Below are 14,232 nucleotides of genomic sequence, written 5' to 3' on the forward strand. Positions count from 1 at the left end.
TCAATACACATCCCAAAGTAATCCATAAGAAATCCAATATACATGTGTAGATATGAAAATACTCGCAAATCCAAACATACTTCCAGCTAGTACATATGCAGGAACAGGGCGTATCCTGAATCTGGCAAATTCTGAAGGCAACCCCGCTGAGCAACTCCTTGCTTGATCAAAATGATGTGAGTCCTGTCGTCCCCCTCATACCTAAGCTAGGGGCCCGACTAAGTCAACCAAATGATAGCACCAAAAGATAAGTAGGCATCCTTACTAATCCTGCCAAACAGGTGTGCTATCACGGTCCAAATCCTCTATGCTTCCCTACATTCCCATAGGCAGTGATAAACTGTCTCTGAAGCTCCTGCACATCTCGGGCAATTTGGGCTAACACCAATAACCGATCTCCACTGGATGGTGGCCAGTCCACCATGTAGTGAAATCCAAAAGAATGAGGAGATTAGTGCCTTCCTGTAAGAGTGCCACAGCCTCCGCCAGAAACTCCTCTGAATGTTAGAGGTAATACCATAGGAATCCCGATGAGGTCTAAGGGTAGGGACTCTCTGAATCTGTCCCAAGACAAGTTGCCTCAAACCATCTCTGAAACAGGTGCGACCTTCAAATCAGCCGGTACATCCTCACTTCCAGGTGGTACAACAAGCACAAAAGGCTGGTATAGATTGTACGACAGCATGTACAATGGCTGGAACAGCAAGTACAGCCCTCAAAGCAGTAGGTATAGTCCTCAAAACAGCCGGTACAATGGTTATATAGTAGGCAGAGAATCTGGTACAGTAGGTACAATCCTCAAAACAGCAGGTACAATGGTTGTATAGTAGGTACAAAATTTCGTACATAGGTACAATCCTCAAAACAACAGGTACAACGGTTGTATAGCAAGTACAAAATTTGGTACAGTAGGTACAAAGATGGTACAGCTTGGTACATCCATCAAGAGACTAAAGTAGTAGAGAAACCTTTTGTAGAGAGGAGTGAAGGAGTGTAGTAACTCTCCACCAGTAATAGTTGACGAGAATGTGGGCAACAAACATGGTAGAGGCTAATTTGCAACAAGAGAGCCTCCTCTAAATGAAGAGAGAGGGCTCCAATTTGGGCTCCCATGAGCTAGAATGGTAAGTAAAAAATGACAAGTGTAGAGTTGAGGTGACAAGTGTCAGTCTCACTTTGATCCATTGTCTTGCCACCTGTCCCAATTTAAGAGATGGTTCCCCCCAAAACTTCATCTCTAAAAATATCTCAACTCGTAGACATTTTGTCAAAGGTGCTTTAGCAAGTCCCCCTATTTTCCTAGCGTACAGACATAATGACGCGAACGGAATTTCCATTCGGGTTTGTCCAAAAATAGCAACCCTCCTAGACTTAAGGAGTGTGATCCTTTGTATTCCAGGAGAATCCCTCATTCACAAAGCATGTACTATCCAAATATTTAGACGTCGTACAGTCCACCAGACCCCTTTCATACTAGGAAATGTCCAGGCTAGTGACAGTTGGTAGGGGAAGTTGTTACCTTTCACCAACAATCTGAATGGTTGTTCTTTATGAAGATTCTTCCGCTGGACTACTACGAGAATAAAGCATGTTAAAATAAGCTATGCACTTAAGAAAACGTTTTTAATTGTGCTAGAGAATATGATGAACTATTTAAGGAAGAAAATGGGAAGCCACCCAGAAAGGCAGTGATTACTATGAGATCTTTCGACGTCTGAATTGATGGAAAATTCTCCTACCATCCAAGAGAGAAATGACGTTAATATGAATCACATGTTTTGGTTTGATCAACCTATCTTGAAGGTGCATAGAAAAAGTCATGACTAAGCATGTAGTTGTAAGAAAACATGGCTACTTTTAGCTGTAGACACATGAGAAATACTCTTTATTTTTTTATATGACAAGGTCTTCATGCTTCTTATGACTATGGCATTAAATAGCCAGCTCTTACCATATTTGGATAATCGTAATCAAGCAAAATTACATGAGGTGATTCTGCTTATGAAATGTGATATTCATTTACGTAAGCTGTTTGTTTAGGCAGAGGTAAATAGAATCAATGGTGACATTTTGAGGCTAAAAGAAGAAGAGAAGAGAGCAACAACCGAAGCTGATATCCAAGAAGGCTCCTTGATGCGAGCTATTGTTATATGCGAGATATTCAACCAACATATTCAGGGTATTTATGCATTACATAGAATCATGATACTAGAATAGGCAGACGGTGGTGGATGCCATGATCTCATATATCAGTTTGATTTCTCTAATATTGGCATTATACAGAAGCCTCTGCATATTCAAGAGATCAGCTGAACATTGAAAAAAAGACTTGAATGTTTTATGTTAATAAAAAATGATTGCATTTTTTATAGAAAGACTTATGGGGCTTAAATAAACCCAGTTTAATACAAAAATCAATCCTGAATAGAAAGACTTATGGAGCTTAAATAAACCCAGTTTAATGCAAAATTCAATCCTTTCTGACCTGGCAGGTACTGTTCAAGGGTCTTCTTTAAACATCACAAATAAGCTCATCTATGAGATTGGCATTCTAGAAAAAGCGTACAGGTTGCTGCAGGAAAAAAATAATCTGTTCCATGGGGAAGGCATTGAAAAAGTGAGGAAGTTGTGTTATAAAATACGAAAACAAATTGATACCCAATTTATTTTCTAGGCTTCTTTGCTTGTTTTAGTATGGACTCCATGATGGCCTCTTTAAATGTCATGATTAATATCTGGATTAGAAGATGACATATATTTGCTCTATTGAAGAATTGTGTTTCATATATGAACCTTTAGTGTTATGTCGGGTCATAACCAACATGCAATATGATTGTTTTTTATATCCTAGTCACACAGATTGCAGAAACTTCCAGATGATCAGAGAGGCATCTACCCAGCATCTCAGAGTGATGGATTGCACAGATTGATGCGGCTATACCTAACCATTGGATTACTGTTACATTCTTAGATGAGTGCCACTACTTGTGGTTGGGGGTTTTTTGTGGGACAGGCGTGCCCCTTCAGGTGATGGGATTTCCGAAACCAAAGGAGGAAGAGGCCTATGCCTTCTATTCCATTTAGTCTGGATGGTGGATATTGAGATGTGATGTACAGATACCTGTATCTGTGATCGGTCCAATGAGAGTCACGTGGGCCTGCATACAGGGATCTTCTAGAGCTGCACAGACAATATACAGAAGATGTATGAGAGAGTGGAACCATGGTATCTTCTTCTCCTCCACTTGTACGGGGCTTTTATGGCAGCAAAGTGCCCCCGATTGGTTGAGATCTCCCTAACTTTTGGCTTGAGATCTCCCTTTGTATGATTTTATTTCACTTAATAAAAGTCTTTTTTCTGGGAAAAAAAAGCAGAGTCAACGAACCCCATGTATACATCATTATGAGTTTAATGGTCCAATCAAGCACGTGGCCATTATGTGCCAAATCTATCTAAGTTGCACTCCACCATCTGGCACTCTCCGCCATGTGGCCTTCTAGACCATGATCCCATGTGGACACAGGGGCGTGGCGGATGCCTGGGCTGCTTAACCATGGCTACTCCTCATAATGGGGGCTGTATATACATGAGCTAGTTAGTTCTTGGACATTGCAATATGAGGGTGGAGCAGTCATATCTGACAACCGATTCACCCACCGTGGCCATCCAAGTCCCCCATCACAAGACTGCCAGACTAAAAGGTGTTGCAATAGTTCCATTAGATAACATGATCATAAAAACTAAAAGAAAATAAACTTCTTACATCATCATAGTGGGCTGCAAAAGGGGGGCACTGCCCTCGCAGCAGCAGTAGGGCGGGGTGTGTGCAAGTAGGGAAGGGCTGCGGGGTGGAAGGGGCACTGTGGAAGGAAGTAGGAGAAGGAGTAGCCAGGGGCAGCAGGAACGTGGGGGGGCCTCGGAAGAAATGTGCTGCAGAAGCGCAAGCTGAGGAGAGGCTGGGTGCAAGTAGGAGAAGGAGAAGGGGTAGGCATGGAGCAAACCCGAAAGGTCTTGGGGGGGTGGTTTGCAGAAGATGAAACATGGGCTGGAAGGAAAGGGGGAAGGGGAAGGAGGGGTGGGGAGGTGGGGAGAAAGAGGGTGACGCTGTGTGCTGTTAGCTGAAGAGCTTCTGCTAATTGAAGTTTTCTTACAAAAGAAAGAACTGATACTTTGTTAAATTTCATAAAGCTGTTTACAAAGTCCTACAAGCCTGATTGATCTTTAGACTGGAGCAGCTAGAGGTGGAGGAGCCATGCTTAGAAAATTTAGGGACATTGTGTTTGGGAAGTCAATCCATTTCTTTTTCTTTTAAATGCTGTTGCAACCTTTAGATATAAAGGGCAATGAGAAATATCAATTGACTTACATTGCAACTTTTGGATTTCAGTTACACGAAAAGGCCAGACTCAAGCTTATTAAAAGGGTGAAGCAATCCTTGCAGCATATCCAGGGGCGAAAAGCTGAGGTAAGATGAGCTTAACTGCAAGCTGTGGAATGTTTTGGATGATGCAGGTGTTGTGTATTTTGCAACGTATTCTTTTTAAGTTATTAAGGATTCTAATCTTTTTCTTTAACATGGTGTTTAGTTTTTTTTTTTTTTTGGGGGCGGGAGGAGGGGGGGGGGGGGGGGGGAGAGACTTCTATTTAGTAAAAAAGAACAAATACAAAATCATGGTTGAAAGCCGGAGAACCTCATCATAGAGTGTAAGATAATTGCAGCCAACCAGGGGCGGGGTGATGCCAAGAAAGTGCAGTGAGAGTCCATGAGACGATCACGTGATCCCACTTGCATGAAGATAGTGCGCTTTGCTTGCGCTGATCTGGACGGCCCTTGTATATGAGCCCGAGTGACCATAAGAGCATGGATGATAGCTCTCCAAAGTGTACAAATGCACTGGGTGCCATAGATCTGAATGCCTTCAAATTGCCTCTGTGTATATCGCTTGTGAGATATGCTAGGATGTAATGCTGGTGATAATCTCCTGAGTGGTGTCAAGCCTCCCCAAGGGTGGTGTGTAGTCTGACTGAGGAATATCCTGTAGTGTGCAATTTTAGACCAGTCCTCTATCAATCATAACGGCAGCGTCATCATCTCCACCCTCAAAGAAAATATGTGGTCTAGACTTGTAACATGCAAAAGCTTACAAAAAAAGGACTATACTTTGATAAATACTTTCAGCTCTTGGTTCTTGATTGATAGCACAATGTAGAGAAGATAAGAGTGCATAGAGAGAGGAGAGACAAATACAGAGGGTTGGGTCCCAAATACCTTGTGAAGGGCCCCCACCACGTATGGTGTATTTGATTTATTGAATTAGTAGATTGATAGACTGCTGGCTGTAAATAACCAGGACTGAATTGACTTGGATATCTTCCCTTGCCTGAGATAGCTTTCAGCCTGAAGATAATCCCTTAGTCTACACTTTCCACCTTGCTTGTTCCCTTCTTGGCTTGTCTCTAGCCCTTGGCTTGTCTCTAGGCAGCCCATTTCTTATATAGTGAAGAAAATATGCTAGTTCGTTTGCTCATAGGCTGTCCCATGTGCTTAAGGGCTGGCCTAAGGCCTTGGTGGCACTTGGACAAGCCTTCCATGGCTGTCCATGAGGTGGACTCCTACAAACTCCATCTTTTGAACTGGTGCCCGTGCATCTGGCTGGAAGCCTAATAAATGCCCGGTACACCTCTACATCATTCCAGAGAGTTATAGACGTGCGGGCACGCACCGACCTCATGTGTAGGACAGGCACACCATACCATGACCCTCTATAGTGGATCCCTAGCTGACTTGTCCCAGATAACGGCTCACAAAGGGGTGGTTACCACTCTAAGACTTGCACCTGCTGTATAGATATGGCCATACGTGGCATCCAAGTGCGGGATGCATGTGACATCCCCTTTTGCTTAACTTGACGGAGGCTACATAGCCTCCAAATAGTCCATCAATTATGCTGGATAATCTTCGAAGTTCTTGTCAAGTTAGATTACTTCATGTGTCCCTCGGTCCCAAAACTTCGTGAGGATGTTCTTTACGGCCGGAGCCATGCTTGAAGCGGTGCAAAGGGATTTGTTTTGGAACCATCACTTCGGCTTCGTCGACAATATTAGGTTCTAGTTCATCTTGGACATTTGTGGGAGGGGGTCGGGCAAAGTGCCTTAACCAAGCAACATGAAATATTTCATGCATGGTCCAACTATAAGGTAGCTTCAACTTCATGAACACCTCGTTGATCCTCTTCAGAATGGGAACAAGTCCGAAACTCCAAAACGACAACTTTGGGCATCGCTTGCCCACCTGCTTCAACCTTTCTTTCATGATCTTGAGATAAACCCAATCCCCTTCCGAGAATTTCACATCCCTTCTATCCTTGTTGGCTTGCTGAGAATAAGTCTCTTGGGCTTTGGCCAACCTATCTTTTACTGGTTCCAGTGGTGTTGCCGGTTACTCCATTGTGCACTTGGCATTGTTTGAAGCCAGCGCAAAGCCTAATGATTTGTGTGAATCTCAAAGTTGCACCCATATAGAAAATGTTTCCAATACTTCAAGGCCTGGATCATGACAAGGAGTTTAGACCAAGTAATTTCTCTCAGCAGGAATCAGCTTACGAGACATGTAAGCAACTAGATGACCTTTCTACTATAACACAACTCCAATGGCGATGCCACTCGCATCGGTGATTACTTGGAATGGATCATCCCATGAGGCAAACACTAAAGTAACCTTGAGGTCCTTGAAAGTTGGTAGTCCACGTGGAGTCATGTGGATGCGTTGCCTACGAGTCTTGATACCCTTGAGAAGATGTGTGAGAGTTGCCAAGAGGTCGGATAACTTGTCAATGTGGGTGGAATATGCTTGGCAAATTGCCACAAACGATCGTACATCGTATGCTGTTTCTGGAATCTCCTTATTCATGATTTTTGCCTCTTTGGTAGGATCTGACCGGCGGATGTCTTTGGCACTAATAATGTATCCAAGCTAATGAACCTTGAACAGATAAAATTCTGACTTCTTTTCATTGACATAAAGCTCCTTGCTTTCGAGCAACTTTATTGCTTTTTCAATCTCAATGTGATGTTACTCCATTGTAACTGAAAAAACCAATATGTCATCCGAGAAATGGAAGACACTTTCCAATCAAGTCCCTGAACACATGCATCAGCATGTCGTTGAATGTTGCCGGGGCGTTCGTCAGACCAAAGGGAATGACCACAAACTCGTAGTGGGCCCGTTCAGTGCGGAAAGTTGTCTTTGGGATGTCCCCTTCGACAATCCATACCTGATGGTATCCACTTTCCACGTCAAGCTTTGAAAACACCTTGGCTCATTCAACCTCTCTAAGATGTAATCAATCCGAGGCATTAGAAACTTGCTCTTGATTGTTAGCTTGTTCAAAGCATGATAATCCACACAAAGTCTGGAAGATCCATCCTTTTTTTCTTGACAAAACGATAAGCACTGCAAAACGAGATACATTGGAACGTATGAATTTTGATTGCAACAATTCTTGTAGTTGGTGGTCCAACTCCGATTTTATAGCCTTGTTGCGGTGATATGGAAACTTGCTCGGTGGTTCCGAGCCTAGGAGGAGTTCAATTCTGTGATCTTCCGGTCTAGATGAGGGGAGCTTGGAAGGGCGATTGTCCTGAAAGAAAATCTTTTGGAATTGGTCATGCAGGGCTAACAGTGGGCGGTCTGAACATAGATCACCGCATAATGTGCATCTTTCCTCATTTCTCTTTTAGCTTGCATGTGGCAAATTAGGAATTCTTGGTTCACACTCAATGATAACAGGAGCCTTGGACACATTCCGAAGAATCCGAAAAGTGTGCCATTCCGAGTCAATGTCTAGGTGAAACTTGTGAAACCAACAAAGCCCTAAGATTATGTCTATTAGCACCACGAGCCCCAAACTTGATATTCGTGGCATTCCCATTCTAAATTACCGAAGTCAGTGGGAAATAGGCCCACCAAGTGGCGTGTTCCGTCATCACATCCTCTGTACCACCATTGTCAAACAAGTTGACGACTCTCTGGCCACCTATGTAGCCAAATTCCTTGAGCAACTTATTGCACTTATACTCCGGGTCATGGGTGCCCTTTTGCTTATCTTCAAGTTCCCAGCCGACAATTGTAGAAAATATGAAAGCAAGAGCAAACTAGAAATGAAACAAGAACACAAATGAAAGACAAAGAGTTACCTTGAGATGAGTGTAGACAAGACACAAGATTGATTGATTATTGATGTGACACCTACAATTTATAGGTGAGAAGTACAAGATTGAGTAGACTCACTTATGGGATAAATGTAGAGGTACCACATGGCACTAGACTCAAGACACAAAGACTCAACTGAAACTAGACTAGAGAAATAGTACACCTAGTGTGCACTTATTTCCAACACCCTCCTTAAGTGGACACTAGGAGGAAAACAAAAAGACAAGACTATGACAAAAGATAAGACCAAGACAGAGAGACTAGACAAGGATTGAGAGACAAGCTAGAAGACAAGATGGACAAGACTAGAAGACAGACATAAAGACTGATAGACTGAGAGACAAGACATGAGAGACAAAAGATCCTGAGACACCCCTCCTCAAGTGATATCCTCATATGGGTCCACAAGGGTAGGGACAAGAGTGGATCTAAAACAAGACACAGTCAGATTGATAGACAAATAGACAGACAGACAAGACTAGATAGACAGAAGACTGACTGTAGACCTGACTGTAGACAAACAGATGGACCTTGAAGACATCCCCTCCTCAAGGGCAATCTTTGCCTCTTGGGTAGGGACAAGAGAGAGGTCAAAAAGCATAATGAGTAAGACACTAAAACCCCTTGACCTACATCATCGGTGGTCAAAGTGGTAGACAAGAAAGGTGAAGTAATCAGAAAGCCCACTCCTCATCATGTGAGGAATGAACAGCAAGATCTGCTGATTGAGATGCTTCAGCAACATGGGCTGAGGTAGATGCAGGGGCTGATGTAGAGGTTTTAGAGTAGCAGTCCTTCTCCCGGTGATTATCACGGCCACAAATGGTGCATGGATGAGCCTTGAAGCAGTCCTTCTCCATATGATTAGTTTTTCCACAATGGGTGCAAGGCTTTCTTACCTTAGAACCTCCTTTCTTTGCTAAAAATGCAGTGTCAGTTACCTTTTGTTGTTTTGTTCTTTCCTCTTCTTGGAGAGCATTGATGATACCTTCAAGAGTAGGATTATTGTGATACTTGAAGGTAGTGACAAGAGTAGCATAGGTGTCAGGTAAGCTTTTGAGAAGCACAGCAATAGCAATATCTTCGGAGATGGGGGACTTCACTGATGCAAGCTGAACCATAAGACTGCGAAAATAATTGACATGAGAGGCTATAGTAGCTCCCTCCTGCATATATAGATCAAAGAATGAGATCATAAGTGCAATCTTAGAGTTTTTAGAGCGGGGTCCAAAAAGGGTATCCAAAGTGATCCATGCTCGAGAAGCAGACTGTATGTCGGAGATGTGATGAATGTAATCATCTCCAAGACTGAGCAAGATGATAGCATAGGCTTTGTCATTCTTGGCAGTGGGAGCATAAGTGATAACTTGCTCAATGTCGGAATCTTCGGGAGCAGCATGGTGAACAACGTCCCAAAGACTTTCTTTCATAAGATGGCACTTGATTTTGATTTGCCAAGTATGAAAGTTGGACCCATTGAATTTGTCGATAGACATGAGAGAATGAGTAGAAGAGGCCATGTGGGAAGGTCTTACCTCTTGCTAAAATGCAAGGGCAGTGTCTATTCCCTTACAAGATTGCAGAAATGAATGAGAGAAGAGATCCAAACTGTTTTTAGAAGCCGGCTCTCTCACCACTTGTCAAGGCCATAGCATGTGACAGCCCATCGAAGCATGAGGAACTAGCAGTTTGCAGATATGAGGATAAGAAAAGGACTGACCAGCAAACTGAAGGAGACAATGCACAGTACCTTGTAGACTCTTCAAGAGGAAGCGATGGCAGAACTGAATGCAGCAAATAGCTCGTTAGGAGGAAAGTCGATCTGCAGCTTCTTCTAGATGATGCGCACCCTTGAGTCGATGAAGAAGGCAGCCAAAGCAGCAACACTACAGTGGGCTGTAGCAGTTCCAATATGACGGGCAGCAGCTCCAAGAGAGAGAACAATAGAGCTGTATGAGCCTGAACAGGGCGGACAGCAAGTTCAGGCCGGCGGGTTGCTACAGCAGCAGGTCGACTACCAAGAGCAGGGGGGGGCAGCACCCAGCTAAGCGGCGGCCTGAAGATATGGCGGGCAACACAGGGCTGCGCTGAATTGAGTGGGACAGCTTGGAGAGAATGGCGAAAGCTCAGAGGAAAAACAGGGAAACCCTAAAACCATGGCTCTGATACCATGTAGAAAATATGAAAGCAAGAGCAAACTAGAAATGAAACAAGAACACAAATGAAAGACAAAGAGTTACCTTGAGATGAGTGTAGACAAGACACATGATTGATTGATTATTGATGTGACACCTACAATTTATAGGTGAGAAGTACAAGATTGAGTAGACTCACTTATGGGATAAATGTAGAGGTACCACATGGCACTAGACTCAAGACACAAAGACTCAACTGAAACTAGACTAGAGAAATAGTACACCTAGTGTGCACTTATTTCCAACAACAATGGTGCTAACCATGGGGTTGGGAGTTGAAGAACTAGCGGCATCTTGAGGGGTCTGTGTGGGAGCCTGGCTCACCACTTAAGCTATAGAAGCTGGTGGTGTGGTCTGTGCAGGGGGTTTCTTAGGGCATGTCCTAGAAGTATGCCCTATTGCATGACAATAAAAGCATTGCCCCTACTTTTTATATTGGTTCTATGCCACTGAACTAAGCTTACCACCAATCTTGTATGCCTGCGCTTTCTGGTGTGGAGTAAGTTTTGGCACATTGGTCGGGTTCTTGGAGCCAGAGGCTCTTGTGCTCTGTCCTCGGAAATACCCTGCTTGGTTCTGGCCCTGGTTACCGGGAAGCACTGTCTTGGATGCTGTGGGATGGAAAGTCTTGGCCTTTCCATCGTAGTACTTCATCTCAGTACTATTCACGAGCACTAGTGCTTGTTTGAAGGTCGGTAGTTCAAACATCTGCCCATCCCATTGGATTTGTGTGTCTAAACCATATAGGAATTGCCCTCTCCTCCTTTGTTTTGTTGAACTGTAAAGCCAGATGAGTGACTTTGTTGGCAAATTGGAGGACCATTTGCGCGTTCCGGCACAATCCCGTGAACTCATCCTCAAGTAGCTCAAGATAATGAGGCGGTAGAAACTGCTTCTCATGAGATTGGTGACAAATTGGTCCCATTCATAGGTGGAAACCCCAAACTAGGAATTGGCATGGGCCAAATGAGTCCACCAAGATATAGCTTCACCCTCAATGTAGCAACTAGCTAACACAACTTTCTCCATGTCTGACTTTCTACCTACAACAAAATAAGCTTCAAACTGATGAATTCAAGAATACAAAGGTGTGGGATCGAGTTTACCATTATACTTAAATTCACCACCTCGTGAAGATGAGTTGAGCAAGTCGCCGGTACACCCTTGCATTGAGAGCTGCAAGGAAATGCTTGTGTTCTAGGTGTCGTCTTTGTTCCTTCTATGGGGCAGCGCAAGCTGCAAATACACAGGATTGGGTCCCAAATACCTTGTGAAGGGCCCCCACCATGTATGGTGTATTTGCTTTATTGAATGAGTAGATTGACAGACTGCTGGCTGTAAATAACTAGGACTGAATTGACTTGGATATCTTCCCCTAGTTGAGATAGCTTTTAGCCTGAAGACAATATCTTGATCTACACTTTCCGCCTTGCATGGCCCCTTCTTGGGTTGCCTCTAGCCCTAAGACTTCTGCACTTGGAGAGATAATGAGATGATTTATGCTCTAGGCAGCCCATGGCTTACATAGTGCCGACAAAAATATGCTAGTCCATTTTCTCATAGGCTGTCCCATGTGCTTAAGGGCTGGCCTAAGGCCTTGGTGGCTCTTGGATAGGCCTTCCATGGCTGTCCATGAGACGGACTCCTACAAAGTCCATCTCTTGACCTAAACTAGTGCGTTTGCATCCGGCTGGAAGCCTAATAAATGCCCGGTACACCTCTACATCATTCCAGAGGGTTACAAACGTGTGGGACATGCATTGACCTCGTGTGTGGGAGATGCACACCTGACCATGACCCTCTAAAGCGAATCCCGGGTGACTTGTCCTGGACAAGGGCTCACAAAGGGCCAGTTACCACCCCAAGACTTGCACCTGCTGTATAGATATGGCCACGTGACATTCAAGTGTGGGATGCATGTGACAAGACTGAGCAAGGCAGGAAATAGAGCCCCAAGTAATGTAGATAGTGCCTCTCCTTAATCTGCCTAAAAGCTGAGCTATTGAGTTCCAGATCCTCTAAGCAACTTTGTTGCCCCAAATACAATATTGTACAGTCTCAGAAGCTGTCGAACATCTAGGGCAAGATGGGTCTGCACCAAAGATAGCTCTTCATTGATTAATAGGAAGTCTGGCATGTAAACATAGCCAGAAGAAATGAGATATCTAGTTCCTCCTGTAAGAGTTCCAAAGTCGATCTCAAAATGTCTTTTGTATCAATGGAGTTTAGTCATTTTTAACTTTTCCTTAATTCACAATCTTTCATCTAAAAAAAAGACTAGGAGATGCGTACTCAGAGACGAGAGTGAGCCCACGTTGCTGCCCCCTCCTTTATCTCCCACCTTGATTCTGCTACCCCCGCATCCTCCTGTGCCCTTGCCTCGCTTCTGCTGCCTCCGCCTCCTCCTATGTCCCCACCTCCGCCTCTTCCCTCTGCCTCTGCTGCCCCTTGCCTCCGCCTCTGCTGCCCACCTCTGCCCCTGCCTCTGCTGCCCCTCGCCTCCGCCTCTGTTGCCCCCGCCTTTGCCCCCCACCTCCTCCCCTGCCCCCGTTTATGCCCGCTTCCTTTGCTCGTGTGTTACCCCCGCCGCCTCCTACCCTTCGTTGCCTCCTGCCCGCTCCTCTGCTTCCCTCTCTGCCATTTGCTTTTCCTTCAGCAGTTGTTTCTAATCGAATTCAAGTCGGCTGCCCACCTTTGATTGGGCTTATGACTTCCGCCATAACCAATCGTTCCTCACCCCCATAGGTCGGGAGAATCATCAATTTTTCGCAAGGGGAGCTCACCTCTCTCCAACACGACATTGACATTGAGGTCTAGACCACCCTTATCACGAGGGTTTATGGCTCCCACCCCTCTCACTCGTAGGCCCATGAATGGCTTCTTGCAGCTCTCCCTTTGGAGTTGATTGTGCACTTCTAGGATACACGTCTGCTTGATTGAGGATTCTTCTAGGTGGACTTTCTTTCTATGGAACCTACTTCTCAAGTGTTGGCTGGCAACCCTTCCTCTTGGCCCTAGGAAAATCTTCTTCTTTTAGTACCAAGTGGGCTTTGATCCATTGGTGGAGGATCAGCGCCTTACCCTGGTCTCATTGCCTGGTCTCATTGTGGTTCCCTGCTCTTCTTCGGTCTTATTGGAAGCTCTTAGCTGCCATAGGGGCATCCTTCGGGCAAGTTTTAGAGGTACCGGTCCTTGCGGGCTCTCCCACCTCAACTTCCGCTGTTGTCACCACCACTTCTGATGGTGTACCCCGGCTTTTTGTGCTTGTTGCTGATGCATCGATTATTGACAATCATATCATGCTTCAGAGGTCTGACGGCTCTCATTTCCGTCAGAGGATGGAGATTGCAGGCATACTTGACCAATGTGGGATTTGTCGTCGACAGTGCCACATTGCTAGAGATTGTCCTAGATCGAGAGGCCATGCTAGGAGGCGGCATGGTCTTACTGAGTAGATGCCTTGTGCATTTGCCTAGACTCCAATTGCCCCTGTGCCCCAGCAGACCACACAGTGTTGGGTTGTGGTTAGAGATGGCAGGCTTGTTGGACCCCCGTACCTGCCCCCACACCCTTAGAGCACCCCAACCCTTATGCATCTCTGCCTCACAGGATGTGGATCCTTCTTTGGAGAATGAGACTATGCTCAAGATTAAAGGACCATTAACATAAAATAAATGATGTTATGGGAAAATTTTTCTAGCATGCAATTTATTGGGTATCCTTGTATGTAAAAATGTCTTGTTTTCTTTGAGACGGTACTACAGGCATTCGTGGCCTGAGGTTACCTTTGGATTTATCTCAGGACCTCCTTCATGCAGAGTCTG

The 14,232-nt window shown here is 44.6% G+C and overlaps 1 protein-coding gene across 5 annotated transcripts in view; it reads left to right on the forward strand.

Annotated features, from left to right (window-relative positions):
* Positions 1-14,232, forward strand: part of LOC147637568 (uncharacterized) — an 86,061-nt gene that overhangs the window by 18,866 nt on the left and 52,963 nt on the right. For 4 of the 5 annotated variants that reach the window (XM_086799368.1, XM_086799365.1, XM_086799364.1 and 1 more), the window contains exon 2: positions 4,389-4,466. In XM_086799368.1, coding sequence (XP_086655494.1) covers positions 4,389-4,466 — 78 coding nt within the window. Of the gene's footprint in view, positions 1-2,551; positions 3,227-4,388; positions 4,467-14,232 lie in introns of those variants that run through there. The other variant, XM_086799366.1, reaches the window with a different exon arrangement.

This window comes from Cibotium barometz, chromosome 6, assembly GCF_041138505.1.
Source record: "Cibotium barometz isolate CiBa-2024 chromosome 6, ASM4113850v1, whole genome shotgun sequence".
Lineage (NCBI taxonomy): Eukaryota > Viridiplantae > Streptophyta > Polypodiopsida > Cyatheales > Cibotiaceae > Cibotium > Cibotium barometz.